At 38.4% G+C, this 15,196-nt stretch overlaps 2 protein-coding genes across 13 annotated transcripts in view; one reads left to right on the forward strand and one right to left on the reverse strand.

The window, feature by feature from the left end:
- Window positions 1–15,196, forward strand: part of dctd (dCMP deaminase) — a 145,349-nt gene that overhangs the window by 49,862 nt on the left and 80,291 nt on the right. The window lies entirely within an intron of this gene.
- The window catches only part of LOC127355461 (teneurin-3), a 361,742-nt gene that overhangs the window by 22,415 nt on the left and 324,131 nt on the right, over window positions 1–15,196 (reverse strand). For all 11 annotated transcript variants that reach the window (XM_051386366.1, XM_051386371.1, XM_051386367.1 and 8 more), the window contains 12 exons: window positions 12,399–12,523; window positions 12,036–12,143; window positions 10,063–10,217; window positions 8,112–8,213; window positions 7,750–7,923; window positions 6,320–6,379; window positions 5,727–5,889; window positions 4,870–5,008; window positions 4,665–4,770; window positions 3,890–4,032; window positions 3,067–3,245; window positions 75–179 (listed from right to left, as the gene is read on the reverse strand). In XM_051386366.1, coding sequence (XP_051242326.1) covers window positions 75–179; window positions 3,067–3,245; window positions 3,890–4,032; window positions 4,665–4,770; window positions 4,870–5,008; window positions 5,727–5,889; window positions 6,320–6,379; window positions 7,750–7,923; window positions 8,112–8,213; window positions 10,063–10,217; window positions 12,036–12,143; window positions 12,399–12,523 — 1,559 coding nt within the window. The remainder of the gene's footprint in view (window positions 1–74; window positions 180–3,066; window positions 3,246–3,889; window positions 4,033–4,664; window positions 4,771–4,869; window positions 5,009–5,726; window positions 5,890–6,319; window positions 6,380–7,749; window positions 7,924–8,111; window positions 8,214–10,062; window positions 10,218–12,035; window positions 12,144–12,398; window positions 12,524–15,196) is intronic.

A 15,196-nucleotide genomic window follows, 5' to 3' on the forward strand; every position in this document is an offset into this window, starting at 1 on the left:
TTACAACTAATCTGTAACAGAATTATTTTAATATGAAAGCTCTGATTAATCCACATTCGGGGGAATGTCCATACCTGCTAGTATATGGGGCTCTGTCTGGTAGTGTGTGTCCATCCCATTAGCGTAGATGACCCTCAGTGAATGGTCATTGCCCACCTGGTAGCTGTTACGAAGCTGGTCTATATGAGAAAAAAACAGCAACTACCATCATGAATTAACCATAACAATACTTCACATTGATTTTTTGTTTTCACTGTGGCAAATGTCGAAGCATTTATTCAACAACACTATATTAAAACTTAACTGAACTACGAAGGAGAAAAAAAAGACAAAGAGAGGAGAGCAAGAACGTCACAGAGAGACAGATAAAGGGATACAACAGCACAATTATTTCTGCGGGCAGTGTTTGAACCTGCTAATGGTATTAACATCCCCCAGCCTCTTTTAATTAGGTTCCCCTTGACCTACCACAGGACTAATGGCGGTGTGTGTGTGTGTGTGTGTGTGTGTGTGTGTGTATATATATGTGTGTGAATAGAGGCTCTCTAGGCTATAGACATTTTTACTTCTTCCTCCTTTCTTCTGATATACAGTACCATCAGGTAAATGATTCCGCTTTGACTTATTGTCTTCTTAACAACTAATCAAAGTATTTCCTAAGAAATAGTTTGCCATAATCAAGGGTAATTAAGGCCACACGAAAACTTGTGTAACTGAGAAGTAATTTTTTTGGGGTACTTGTACTTTTATTTTTATAAGCCTGTAATTGCTTAAGTATAATCAAGTATCAAATATGCATTACACTATATAATCTACTTAATTACTTTAAAATCATAATTCATCAGTCGGCCACATCATTGTGGATATTATTGTCATCATCGTTGTCATCGTCATCATCATTATTAGTAATTTCTACAAGTAAAGTTATTGCTATTGTTTTTGCTTTGCACCTATGTCTCTGTCTCTGTCTGTCTTCTCTCTTTACTCTTTTGTCATGACTTAGCGCCATACAAATAACATTGAATTAAATTTAAATTATTTGCATATTTGTTAAAAAAAACCCTGCATAGTTCGTTCCATTCATACCTTTTATTACAAGAGAAATGTGCTTTGTTGAAAGTATATTTTCTACATGGATCTCCCATTTTTATTGAATGCCTGCTATTGATAATGGAATAAACATCAACTACTTGTTGTTTTACTTGTTGTAATATTTGAGCACGGATAGATCATGGATTATCTTTGGCAGTTATTTTCAAATCTTCATATGTTCTACATGAGTTGAACAAGTTTTTACTCTAATACATTATTTAATGAAATTAGTTTATAATTGTTAAAGTTTTTTTTTTTCAAAAATCTACTAACTTTTTTTTACATAAACATAGGTGAAAAAAACAGCATTTGTTGGCTAAATTCTCCTTAATATAAATTATCTGGGGTCAAATAATTGAATTACAAATATATTTCACTTGTTGTTTTTTGATGTTTGATTGTATGCAGGGTTTAATATTGTGAGAAAAGGAGCTCATTCTTCATTCCACTATGTTCTGAATGGGGAGAGAGAGCCCATGGTAATGCATTGGCATGAACATTTACTGTATTTGTCTGTGTGCAGCATCACTGTCAAGCCCTACATTAGAAACATGTTTCCCCTGCTTTCACACTGCAGTCCACAACATCAAAATGACAACATACAGCAACTCTATTAGCTTATTTACCATTTCTGGGCTACACCTATACACCCGATACTGTGATTTCACATTACCTAGACCACTCACACACTGGCACGCTGTGCAGTTTAGATGATGGTGAGGAGGCGAAATGATAAATAATGTACATGAATTGATGGAGAGGAATGCTACACTTGTCAATGGCTTTGAATAACTTATTACATTCCAATCAATAGTGCTCTGCTGTGAGGAAGAATCTGCTCTGTTTTCCTTCACACTCTGGGCAAATGTAGCTTTCTCTGAAACAAATCACTGTCGACCACTTGAGGCCTCGCTTCAACTGGCTCATTAGTTAAGATTTAACAAGGGCATCAGTGCTAAATTATTGTTTTCCCTCGCCATTTAGGCCGGATGTCTGACATAAAGGATGATGAGGATGGTTAAACTTGCATTTTTCCCCCCCTTTTGCAGTTCCCCTTAAATCTAGAATTATCAGAGGAGACGCATTGTCAGATAAACGCCGCACAGAATCAATGAAAACAAAGCTGTTTGGAATGCTGTATTATAGGAGAAGGATGGGTCAGTAACATCACACATTGTGAAGACGTTCATGACTACAAACAACAAGTAAACTCTGCACACATCTTTAACAAGATATACATCTGCACATCATTAAGAAGTCCTCATGAGCACATAAATCAAAATCTCCCCCCAAAAAATGTTGAATTGGTAGATCTTTCCTTTCTTTCTGTTAAAGAAAGTTAAGTAGTAGGCAAGTAGTTAATGGTTACTGATTAGAAGAAAGGCACATATTGGGAACTGGTGCGATATTGTGGATGGGTGTAATGTGCCTGGGCCCGCCCACTTTTACTACTAGCCCAACATAAATTATTGGGATAACATACACCGATCAGCCATAACATTATGAGCACTGACTGGTGAAGGGAATAACACTGATTATCTCGTTATCACGGCATCAGTGGGTGGGCTATATTAGGCAGCAAGTGAACATTTTGTCCTTGCAACGCAACAAACTTTGATGCACTGTGTGTTCTGACACCTTTCTATCAGAACCAGCATGAACTTTTTCAGCAGTCTGAGCTACAGTAGCTCATCTGTTGGATCGGACCACACAGGCCCACGTGCATCAATGACCCTCGGCCGCCCATGACCCAGTCTCTAGTTCACCACTAAACCTTCGGCTTGGTGGATGACCAGCTCTCCCACCTCAGCTACAGCTGCCCGATTGGTCAATTGGTCAATATGATTTACAAAAATGTTGAATAGGGAACACACAGGATTAACTTCTACAGGGAAAGTGTTATTCACATTAAAAAGGCACTTGTAAGAGAAATAGTGTCACAATACACGCTTGCTGGAAAACTTTCTTCCTTACCCTGCACCAGAGTGTAGAAGGAGTCTATTGATGACAAGTTGGTTGTTATGGAAACGTCCTCATCCCTCCCTGACGTCTCAATGTCCACAGCAACAGCCCCTGACGACATGTCGCCGTGGAGATTGGTCACCACGCCGGTGGGGAAGGTCACATTAGTCAGACGACCCTCACTGTCATAGCTACAAGGACAGGATGCACAGGGGAGGAATAAGGGCACATTAGCTGCCATTACTCTAATGTGTTAGAGTATTGGCGCACACACACACACACACACACACACACACACACACACACACACACACACACACACACACACACACACACACACACACACAAATGGCTGAAAGAGCTCCAGCTGGCTCTGAGGAACACTTTTACAGTAGCTGAAATATGAACTATGTGTTTTAAAAAAACACATCAGACACACAATATTGTTTCAGCCTATATATGTATTAATACATGTATGGAGGGGATCTTTAAATTCAGTGAGTTTCTACTCAGTTATTAAAGTAGGTTTTCAATTATTTTATGTCTCTTGAGATAAGATTAATTCTTCAGTGTCTCGACATAAACTTAGAACTTAGAATTATAGAAACAGCCTACCATTAGCTTAAGCAGGTGCAGATAACATTAGGTGATGTTATTCTGTCAAAAGTATTATATCAATGCTATAAAACCATTAGGAGCTGATATTATTCTCAGTAACTTGGCTAATATATTTGTAAATGGCTTTTGACATTTAAAAATTCAATCATACATTCATCCATCAGCACATACAGTTGCAGCACATGTATTCAAACATAAACACAATCATTCTGCTCACTCATAGAAGGTAGTCCAGCCTATCTGGATGCTCTTGGTAGCCAGCAAGCCACTGTTGCCATGGTAACTAAACAAGACCAGTTCCTGACCCTGAGCCGTTAGAGTCTTCAAACCTCCGTTTGTCCCAATGGTCAGCCAGATGACCTACACACACGCAAAAACACACACCACAGGCAAGAAGGGTTACATGGTATCTCAGACAGTAAATATTATATATACACACACACACACACACACACACACACACACACACACACACACACACACACACATACCTACATATAAACATATATACATCAGAGCCGAGAAAGGTAGAAAGACCCTTTGGGTTTGTGGCTTGAGCAAAGCTGATTGTTTAGGTCTTATTCCCAGTATCCCTATTTGACAACCTGGGAATGAGACTCAACAATCAACTATATTTCTTGGCTGTGATTGGTTGATTTTGTTAAAGCCAGAGGAACCTTTTTTTTCACAGATTATCTGTCTCATGTATACGGAGCCCCTTGGTGACATTGGATAAAAAAAAAAAAAAATGCGTGGCCACGAGATAATAACGTACTACTGTCAGGACATAGTGAAAGTTTCAGAAATTATAACAAAAGTTATATTTATAAAAGTTACCTACTGCAGCTTGAAAGGAAAACACATGATGTTTGGACAAACAACTGGCCTTCTAAAACCCAACCTGGTGGAACCTCTTGTTAAAACAAATGCCTGCATCTGTTCATTCTATCAAGTTAAGTTCTGCAGTGTGTCAAAAGACTTGCTTGTCTCACCTGATTGTCAGGGGCAACCACACGTACAGGCATCCTGTTGGTGTCTCTACGGATACGGAGGGTGTTCCCGCTGCTGTCTGTCACCGCAGTTACATCCTCTTCATTGCTGAGAGTGAAGGAACGCAGGGAGGAAAATGACAAAGTTAAAATTTGCAAGGGATGTATTGCTAATGCAGTCATCTTCATTGCAAATTATGACACCAACCTGTAGCTGAAGTTGTATTTATAGTCTCCAGTGACCAGAGACATGGTGAACTGATGAGTCCCATTCGCATCAAACACATAGAGCTCTTGAGTGGCTGGAGAAGCCACTTCATAGGAGCTTGGACCTGAAGCTAGAGAGCCTGAAAACACAGACAAACAGACAGACTTTTCTTTATTAAACCCATGCACTCAGCTATTACAATTAACCATGCATTCTATTCATAATTTGTGTTTGTTTGATCACTGTCAACAATGGGTATGGAAAATATTTGGGCCAGCTCTGCAGACCAGCTTGTATACACTCCAGCAAGCAGAGCCAAAAGCTGCTTTGAGAACATGCACAGTTTGCTATAGTGAGTACACATTGTCAGCTATGTTGCTGTGTGGCCACTGGTTCTATGGATACCCACGAGTCTCTGCTTGCCCACATGCCCACTTTCATGTAGTCTTTTGCATGCCGCATATATGTGTTATTTTTGTCTAGTGGTTATGGACTAATTCATTGGTCGGCCAATTACTCAAGAAAATATTCTGGCATTTTGAGATGAACGGCATCAGCCAATGTCTGTGCTCCCGAGGCTGATAAATAAAAAATGTCCGCTATTGAAAAACCCATATCAGTCAACTACTATTGCCTAGTGTATTCTGCATACTGGGATCTCTAAACAGTGTTGGAATTCCATAAATATTGGGCATGACTGGAAAGCTCAGACTTCTGTGAATCCAATGAGGCCAATCGTATTTATGTGTGATGATGTCATCTCCATAGTAGCCATTTCATTGTTGTTTGAAACTTGACCTCACTGTAAAAAATGACAGCATCTAGAGGATGTATGTGTGTATACTGTACATACATACCAGTAGGTGGTTGGTTGCGTCGTATGGCTCGAATCCGGATGTTTCCTAGATCAGCCATGTACAGAGTCCCATCCGGAGACACCACCAAAGACGAGGGACAATTAAGCCTTGCGTCTTTAGCATATCCATCCCCACTTTGATAGCAGTCACAATTGGCATCATTCTGGACAGATGGAGGTAGGGAGAGGGAGAAGATTAAGAAACAAAGACAGAAAGGAAGGGAGAGGCAGAAAATAACATTACATGAATAATTCAACGTAGCATGTGTTACAGAGAGTAGAGAGGAGATGTGGGCACCACCAAAAAAGAAAAGAAAATTCTCATGAATTTAAATTTTTTTTATTCTACTATATTCTAAATACATTTACAATGACCCATCACTACCTGTAGTCACCGTACCATTGTATTTAATTGGGGTTAGATTCCATATACTCTGTATGTAGGTTTGGTGAGCTGATGGACAAAACAGCTGTACTATGACAAGGGACTAGATCAAGATATGCAACTGAGATATAAAAGAAGGACATGGAGGACTGGAAATGGCCCTCCTTAATGTAAACTAATGTATATGTGAAGCAGCTCTGGTGTACTACCTTGCAGTCACAGTCAGATGGTGCTCCAGCAAGATGGGTAATTTCTCCATCAGTTGACACCTAGTCGGATGAGAGTCAGAAATAGACATTTAAAAACAGAGAAACAGATTCCAAAAACAAAAAACTCTTTTCCCTTTCAGTTAAATAATCCCCTGTAGGGGCCCTGGCTGGATCAAGGCCTTTCTATGTGGAGTTTGCCTGTTCTCCCTGTGTTCGCGTGGGTTTCCTTGGGGGGCTCCAGGTTCCCACACCATCAAACCATTTATGTTAGGTTAACTCTCCAGTCAGTACCCTTGACCAACTGGGTTAAATCTAGAGTTGGTCCCTGGGCCCTGCTGGGTGGCTGTCCACTGCTACTAGTACTTAGGATGGGTCAAATGCAGAGAAAGAATTTCCCTATGCGGATTAAATAGTTCGCTGCTCTATTTGAAAAGTGTCCTGAGATAACTTCTGTTATGAATTGATGCTATACAAATACAATTGAATTGAATTAATAACTTAACTTATTTGACTAATGTGCCTTTATCTGGGGAAAAGATTACTATATAATATAACTACTAGGGCTACTAGGGATTGAACAATTTGTTTTTCAGGTCTGATACAGATACAGATTATTAGTAATCAAGTAAACTGATAAACAATATTTTGAAACACGGTATACAGGATTTGCAGTAAAAATTAAAATGTCAAAATTTTGAATAACCAGGTGTGGAATGTAACTCTACTGTGCATTTACGCCTGTAATGTTTTGAAGTTTTGTACTTTACTTGTGTATTTCCATTCTATGCTACTTTATACTTATATACTGTACTATGTTGTATGTTTTACTCCACTACATTTTTACACCACCTTTACCAGCTGCAACATAAATGTGATAAACACATTAATGCATCAATCATTATAATCCAATAATATAATTTTGCACTTTCACTTCTGGTACTTTATTTGATGCTTTATTTTTGTACTATGACTTTCTATGTACTTATTTTACTACTGGTATTTTTACACTAGGGTATTTCTACTTCTACTTAAGAAAAAGAGTACTTTAAGAGTATGTTTAAAAGGAAGAATGAAATGCTGCCTGGCACTGACTAAATGCTGCAAATAATTACATTATGTTAAAAAAATGATTATTCGTGAAGTAAATCAGATGCTGTTGGCAGGACATTGAGGGAGACTACAGAGTGGTGACTACAAACAGAGGGAGGTGGCTGCATCCAAGCCAAAGTAGTATTTTTAAATTAATTTATTTTATCTGTATTTGGATTAAAAAGAAAAAAATAACGATACAGATAATCAGAAAAATGCTGAATATCTGATCCAATAACCAGTCTATCCCTATGGCCTATTACTGATTGAAAAGAGCTCATCTGATAATCAGGAAATGACATGAACGTGCATGAATATGCCATGTGTATTCTGAAGATTACCTGTCGAATGCGATGGATTTTCTTCTCATCCGTCTCCGCAATGTAGAGGACGCCGCTGTAGGACAAGGCGATGGCTGTCGCTCCCTCGAGCATGGTCTGCACCGCTCTCTTCCCCATAGTATATTCTATACCAGGCACCTGGCAGTGCATTGGACGACCTGCCACGATACGAACCTGAACACACACATACATGGATATATATTAACATTCATATTTTTTGATTCGCAAAGATGGATGAAGCAATTTCTTTTTTTTTTTTTTTTATGAATTTTCTTATGTTCATTAAATCAATTAATACACAAAGCAGGACCTGTGGCAAATTTGTACACATGCAGTGCTGTCAAGATGGATACACAAAATACCTGTCTATTTTCAGTGATCTGCAGCACAACGTTGTTGTCCAGGACGTAGATGGAGTTATCCATGGGATTGATGGCTAGATCTGTGGGCCATTCCAAACGAACCTGTATATAGATGAGAGGGCAAGAGGAGAAAAAGTTTCACTTCACATGCTACTCTGACTCTGTATATGTTTATTAAACTATACTGTATTTCACTGTATATTGTGTACAATATACAAACTTTGTAACCTCTGAGTTGAATGAATTAGTAGCCTTATGGTACTGTCTGATAATAACAGACAGAAAAAATTAAAGGTCTGCTGCCTCAGTAAAGGGAAAACAGGGAGAGCAGCCACTTCAGAGAAAGTTGCTGATGGCCAGTTCAACTAGACCTACTAACATTTCTGTTCAAACTCCAGAGGTCTTTATTTCTGGAAATACATTTGAAACTGTATAAAATCCTCCCTTTGGTAAACATGAATAAAGAGCCATTTTTTTGAAGCATTAAAAAATTTAAAGTCTAACCCTTTATTAGTTATTATCATACATTTACAGGAAAATCTATATATCTATAATATGGGCTGTTTCATGACGGAACTATTTTCTTTTTATGTATCACTGTGCAAATGGAAGTCTCCATCACAACAAGCTCTGTAGATTATCTTGAATAACAGGGTCATGATTTTTAGAAAGAGACATTGATGTATGTATTTTTTCTTGCACATTGAGCAGTACAAGCTGAGCTCCATCTGGTTCCATTATATTGGAGAGAAGGCTGACATCTCCAAACCTCAGCAACTCACACCAAGACAATCTAGATGGATAAATAGCACTACAGGTAAGAGGAAAACTACACATTTTTGATTATGTTCATGTAAAACATGATATGATGCAGCATTAAAGCAATGACTAAACAGCCCATTAAAAAATGTCTGTAAAGCATACATTGCATACACATAGACATAATATTAACTGCATATTAATAAAAATAAAACAACATGGATCTATGGAAGGAGCTGTGTGGGCTGTCATCAACCATCTTTTGTAAGTACATTCTGACAATAAGAAAAAAAAATTAAGTTTTTTTTTTTTTTTTTTTTGCTCTCCTCCTTTCTTTCTGGAATAAACTTTACGAAAAGTCACTAAATGTCACCAGCCTTGTTTTAACTCTGTTTGTAGTCTCTGTTTTAACCCTGGCTTCCATGAATCACATACATCACAAGTGGCTCGGTGACCATTTTGAAATGATGTAAATGACTATGGTCACAGGTGAAAAGACGTTTTTTTTTCAAATACTATTTGAAGACGTGGATTGAACGTCCACATTTAGACCATATTTCACAATATTTTCATCCGCTACAATGTGCAAATAATCATTACTTTGGAGCCTGAAATCACATGAGAATTTCTCAACTTAAAGCCTGTACAAATACTTACATAGTCTATACTATATACTTTGACTACCTAATTAAACATATCAAACATTAAATGTGTTGAAATGAAGTCTTCCTGTAGACCACATTTCACCCACCAGAGCAATATGACATTGGAAATTTCTCTCTGTCAACCTACAACTGAACAACTAGTAGATGATTAAACAAATTTGTGTTTTCAGATGCGATGTTGTAAACACATTTTAGCTGGTTAGAAAGAGACCTTCAGACCAAATATCACCCAGTTTTTAATTAGAAATCAACATTAAAAATCCTGGTTGGCGCTCACTGGGGCAACTCATCTGTAGTAAATGGTAAATGGTAAATGTACTGCACTTATATAGCATCTTAGTCTTCCAACAACTCAAAGCACTTTATACTACATGCCACATTCACCCATTCACACACATTCAAACAGTGACAGCAAAGGCTAAATTCATTCACACTCAGTTGCACACTGATGTACAGCTTTTGGAGCACTTTGGGGTTCAGTATCTTGCTCAAGGACACAGTGGGAGGAGGAACTCTTTGCATGTTACCTGTCTTATGTGCATGCTGGTATCACAGGTCAAAGGACGTGCAGAGGTCAGGTCATTGCTGCCCAGCACTGTGGAGATGATTCCGTTACGATCCACTTTCCTGATCATAGTCCCGTCCACAAAGTAGATCAAACCATTTCTATCAACCGCAATCCCTGCAGGGAACAGAAATTTAACATAGTTTCATCCAGTTGATTAATAATACATCCACTTCAGGATGCAAAGGCGAAATTTAAAGTGAGGTAATTTTCCTGCGGGGGATCATTTAAAAAGTAAAGGAACAAATAGAAATTCAATTCAGTTTTATTTCTATAGCACCAACTCATAGTAGAAGTTAAATTAGGATACTTTTCATACAGAGCAGACCGTACTAAAAATACATAGAGCAAGAGTGCATTTCAGAAAAGTCAGCCAAGATTAATATATGAATGAAAAATATCTATAAGTGTATAAAAAGTATCGTATAGATTATGAAAACAGCAGTTTTGCAGATCAAAATAAATCAAAATGATATACTATAGAATTAGGTAACATCAAATTCTGATGATGTTAAAATATATATTGAGCTATGCTAAATGCTTAATTTGCTTTCGATGTGACCTCCTGAGCTTGACGAAAGAAGCTCTGCACAGTTAGTTACAAGTGCTACTACTCAGCCAGCAGTGTGATATTTTTGTAGAGCAACCTTGCATGCCTGACCGGATCCAATTTGAAAACTTCAGAACCAATTCTGTAAATTATACATTGGCCAACTTGATTTTACATTCCCCTGGAGCAGGAAAAACATTCATAATTCTAAGAGGATACATGTTGCTGTGGTGTGTGAAAAACTGTCATCCTACACAAAACCTCTGCAGACATCAGGGACAAAGTTGTGGAATCTGTGTCCTCCAATAGCTAAAGTGTCCCTGTGATTCACCATCAGTTTCTGTTCCCCACTGTTCCCTTCACAGGAGCAACACGGTAACCAAATGTGTCATCTCCTCCCGAGCTTATTTAATTTAAGGTGCTGTATGTTGGCTCGTGGGAATTCTGTCTCCTGCACCAGTTTCCTTTTAGGGACACTGATCATTGTCTGGTTCAGTCCATTGTCAGTGTGGTGCAGAGAGTGCACTGGTCTTAAAGGGCAGGGAAAGAGCTGATCTGATTGTTCATGACTGGACCTAGTGATAATATATCACAAATCCAACCATCTTAGCAACTGCTCACACTGTTGTACAGTGTACCTCTAGAAAAAAAAATAAAACCATCACTGTGCATATGCATTGTGTGCTTTCACATTGTGTCATTTTACAGAGTGGTATTCCCTACAGTAAAAGAAGACTAGAACAACAACTATTTCAACCATGTCCTATATAAAAGCTCTGAAACCTCACACTCAGGCAAAATGTAAGCTAAAGGGTTAGTGTGGATTTCTTGAGGTTGGGTGAGGTAATTATCCATATTATTGTCAACATTATCCATTACCTAATGATAGACCAACTAATTGGTCAGCCGATTTTTAGGCCGATTATCTGGCATTTTGAGGTAAAGGGCATCGGCCGATGTCTGCACTCACAAGGTAGATGGGAAAAAAAATGTTTTTAGACACAAACATTGGGCCTTTTTTAATGTGGCTGAAATTAGCCACATTAAAGGTCTGTCTGATGTCAAGGTAAAGCAATACAAATATTGTAAATATAACATACAAAGTTAATAACAACCTTTTAATTGCTTCTGGCAATAGACTTGTCTCTGTACTTGCATTATTAGATGATACTGCTGCATATCAACCCAAAGATAGTCAGCGTACTGTCATTGAGGACTAAAGAAACCAGGAAATATTCACATTTTAAAAACTCAAATCAGATTATATGGATTTTCTTTTCTTAAAAGTTTAATCGATGATCAAAATCGGAATTTAATTCAACAGTTTACAATTAATTAATTAATTAATTAATTAATCAATCAACTACTTGTGTGTGTGTTTTTACCTTTAGGTCCCAGGAGCTGTGCCTCTGTAGCTTTTCTTCCATCTCCACATCGCGCTTCATCAAAAGGAGGACACTGTTCACCTGTACCAGCCACTACTTCTCCATTACCTGAACACACACACACACACACACACACACACACACACACACACACACACACACACAAACACACACACCATGCATTTATTGCAACAGTCTCTATCCTTGATCTTTTCCCCTGCTATATTGTAAGAATTTCAATTATAAAATATGTATGACAACATTGCATTACAATTAATTAAAATTTAAATAATTATTAAAACACTGGTTGCTTTCATTTCTACCAACATGCCATTTCACTTGAGGAAAGAAGTGCATGCTTACTGATGAGGTCACGGGCACCACTGAGCATCTTGGGTCGGTAGATTCGACGCGAGTTGGTGTCTGATACATACAGCTGTCCCGTTACTGGGTCGGTGGCTAGATAGTAACGATGAGCAGGATTGTTGCTATGGAGGGTAACGGTGGACAATAGGGGATGAGGGTGACAAACAAGATAGAACCAGGAAATAATTGATTTAATCATACTGAATGTCAGTATCTGATATCAATGTTTAAAGAATATTCAAAGAATTACACCTAGTTTAACACAGACACTAAAAGCATCCAAAAGTATATGGCTTTAGCAATTTTACAATGAAATTATTATCAACAGAGCAGATTTACAATTTGGTTCCAGTATCATTATGATGGGGAAATGAGGGAGACTTTCCAGAGCTGATGATAATGGAGAAGTAATGAATAAAAGGAAGGTTGATGAAGTGAAAGCCAAGACTGGTGTTAATTTACTGTAGTAGAGTACCGGGTGTGTGCATGTATATGTGTGTGTAAAGAGAGAGAGAGAGAGAGAATGGGAGGCAGACATGGCAGACAGTACATGTTTTTGATTATATTCTCTAAGTCTAGATGTGAAATATATTCAAGTGAGAAAGGAAGCAAGTGCCTTCATACTGTGTGTGTGCCTGCGCGATAATAGGTTTGTGTGTCTGTCAGTCTGAACAGAGCTACATGGGTGCGATGGGTCGTCACTTCTCAAACAAACTCACAGTTGTCAAGTATTCTGTGTACCTGAACACACACAGGGATGGATATATATATACACTCGCCTCTGGCTGTAAGTCTCGGTGGTTGGTGATAACCAGCAGATGATCACAGGCTGTTAATTAAGACAGCTAAAAATAGAACAACTGTGTGTGTATGTGTGTATGTGTGTGCGTGTGTGTGTGTGTGTGTGATACAGAGAGTCTCTTCTGTACTTGTGAGGGAAAGACATGCTGATAAGAATGCCCTTTGTTGTCAGATTCTCTTTTATTTAGGCAGAGAAATCCCATTAATATGGACACCTTTTCAAGGTTCAGGATAGGCAGCACCACAGACAGAATTCTTGGTATCACGACAGTTAAAACAAATACAGAAATACAGCACTGTAAGAAGGATGAACTCAACAGGACAGAAGTGCTGGTTGTTAGAATATAGTGTGAAGGCAGTCTGTCTGTTTTCACCTGTCTACAAGAACTATTCTGTTAATCAAACTCAATGACAACCTGATGATTATGGCTCCACTTTTATTTTCATCCTTTGATTTTAAATATTAAATGAGGTTCAGTTTTATAATCCTATGTGCCAACAAAACAGCCTGTGAGGATGTTTTTGATGATAAAACCTGCCTCAGTGTGTGTGTGTGTGTGTGTGTGTGTGTGTGTGTGTGTGTGTGTGTGTGTGTGTGTGTGTGTGTGTGTGTGTGTGTTCAGTTGAATGCAGAAACACAGCCTGAGGATGAACTTCACATCGATGGCACTTGATCGTCTAAACATGCCAGTAAACATTAAAAGATGTGAAATAGAAGGAAGCAAGGGCAGCCGAAGAAAGAGAAACAGTTGAAAAAAAGAGAGGATAACTGAGAAGTGAGGAGTGATGGAGGTGACAGTGATTTAATGAGGAAAGGATGCAGAACACAGGACAAGGAGGGAATAAATGACTAACTTAAGGAGGGAAGGAATTAAATAAATGGGAAGGAAGTAAATAAAGAATAAGGAAAAGGAGTTGTAAAAGAAGAGAAAAATGAAGAATGTAGAGAATAAGGAAAGGCTTAGAGAAGAGCAAATGACTCTAGCAAGAGAAGGGGAATTAAACAATAGCAATACATGGAAGAACACAGATTCAGGATGGTGTGAATAAGTAAACATGAAGGAAGGGCAGAAGGTAGGAAAAAGCCCAGCGACACAACTAGTCCTCCGGAAAGGAAATTGTGTTTTAATTAAAAAGTTCAATTTCAAGTTCACTGAAAACTACATTTACGTGAGTCAAAAACTAAATCCAATCATTGTGTCTTCTTGCCAGTGGCAAAGAAGCTCCAGGTATGGCTATGTGCTGCTCTGTGTTTGTATGAAGGGATAGAGATGAAAACTAACTCAGTTAAGGTTAATTTTCAGAAAGGAGGAAAGGGAAAAGCAGGGGAAGAGACAGAGCAGCAAATCCTAATGCATCAGCCTAAATCACACAGTAAGCGTAGCTATATAGAGGAAGCTGATGGTGAATGCACATGACCTCAGAAAACCTAATTAAGCTCTAACCACAACTTCATTTGTATAGCATTTTTCATGCATTGGTTTGGTTAGATTTTGTCAAAGTTAATGGCTTGGGTCAAAATATGTACTGAAGTGTTAAAGTTAGGGTTAGGCCTTCGATGTTGGGGTTTAGATAATAACCACGTGGTTAAAGTTAGGAAACGATTGTAGTCATGCTGCGATCCTTGGAAAATTTGTTTACCATCACCATCCACCTCGACAGATGTGGTTTTGAGGCACTTGCTGAAACGACTGCTGCAGTCATTCTTCTTGGGAGGACAACAGGTCGCAACCCCATGACACACATGCCAGCTTGGGCACGCTAAGCCATTTTCACTGGCATGTGAGAGAGTAAACACTATACTAAACTACTAACATAACCAGTTACCAGTGGCAAAGAGGAGACCACACTATATCATTTTCATGCGACATTGTGAGCAGGCATTTTCAGCCCAGTTGGACTATGGACTTTAAGTGGGTTGCAAAAGAAGACATTTTAGTTTTGTGTGTTAATTATGTTTTTTTGTCAGTGACCACTTGAAGAGTAGGTCACCA

The sequence above is a fragment of the Dicentrarchus labrax genome, unplaced genomic scaffold (assembly GCF_905237075.1).
Source record: "Dicentrarchus labrax unplaced genomic scaffold, dlabrax2021, whole genome shotgun sequence".
Taxonomy (NCBI): domain Eukaryota; kingdom Metazoa; phylum Chordata; class Actinopteri; family Moronidae; genus Dicentrarchus; species Dicentrarchus labrax.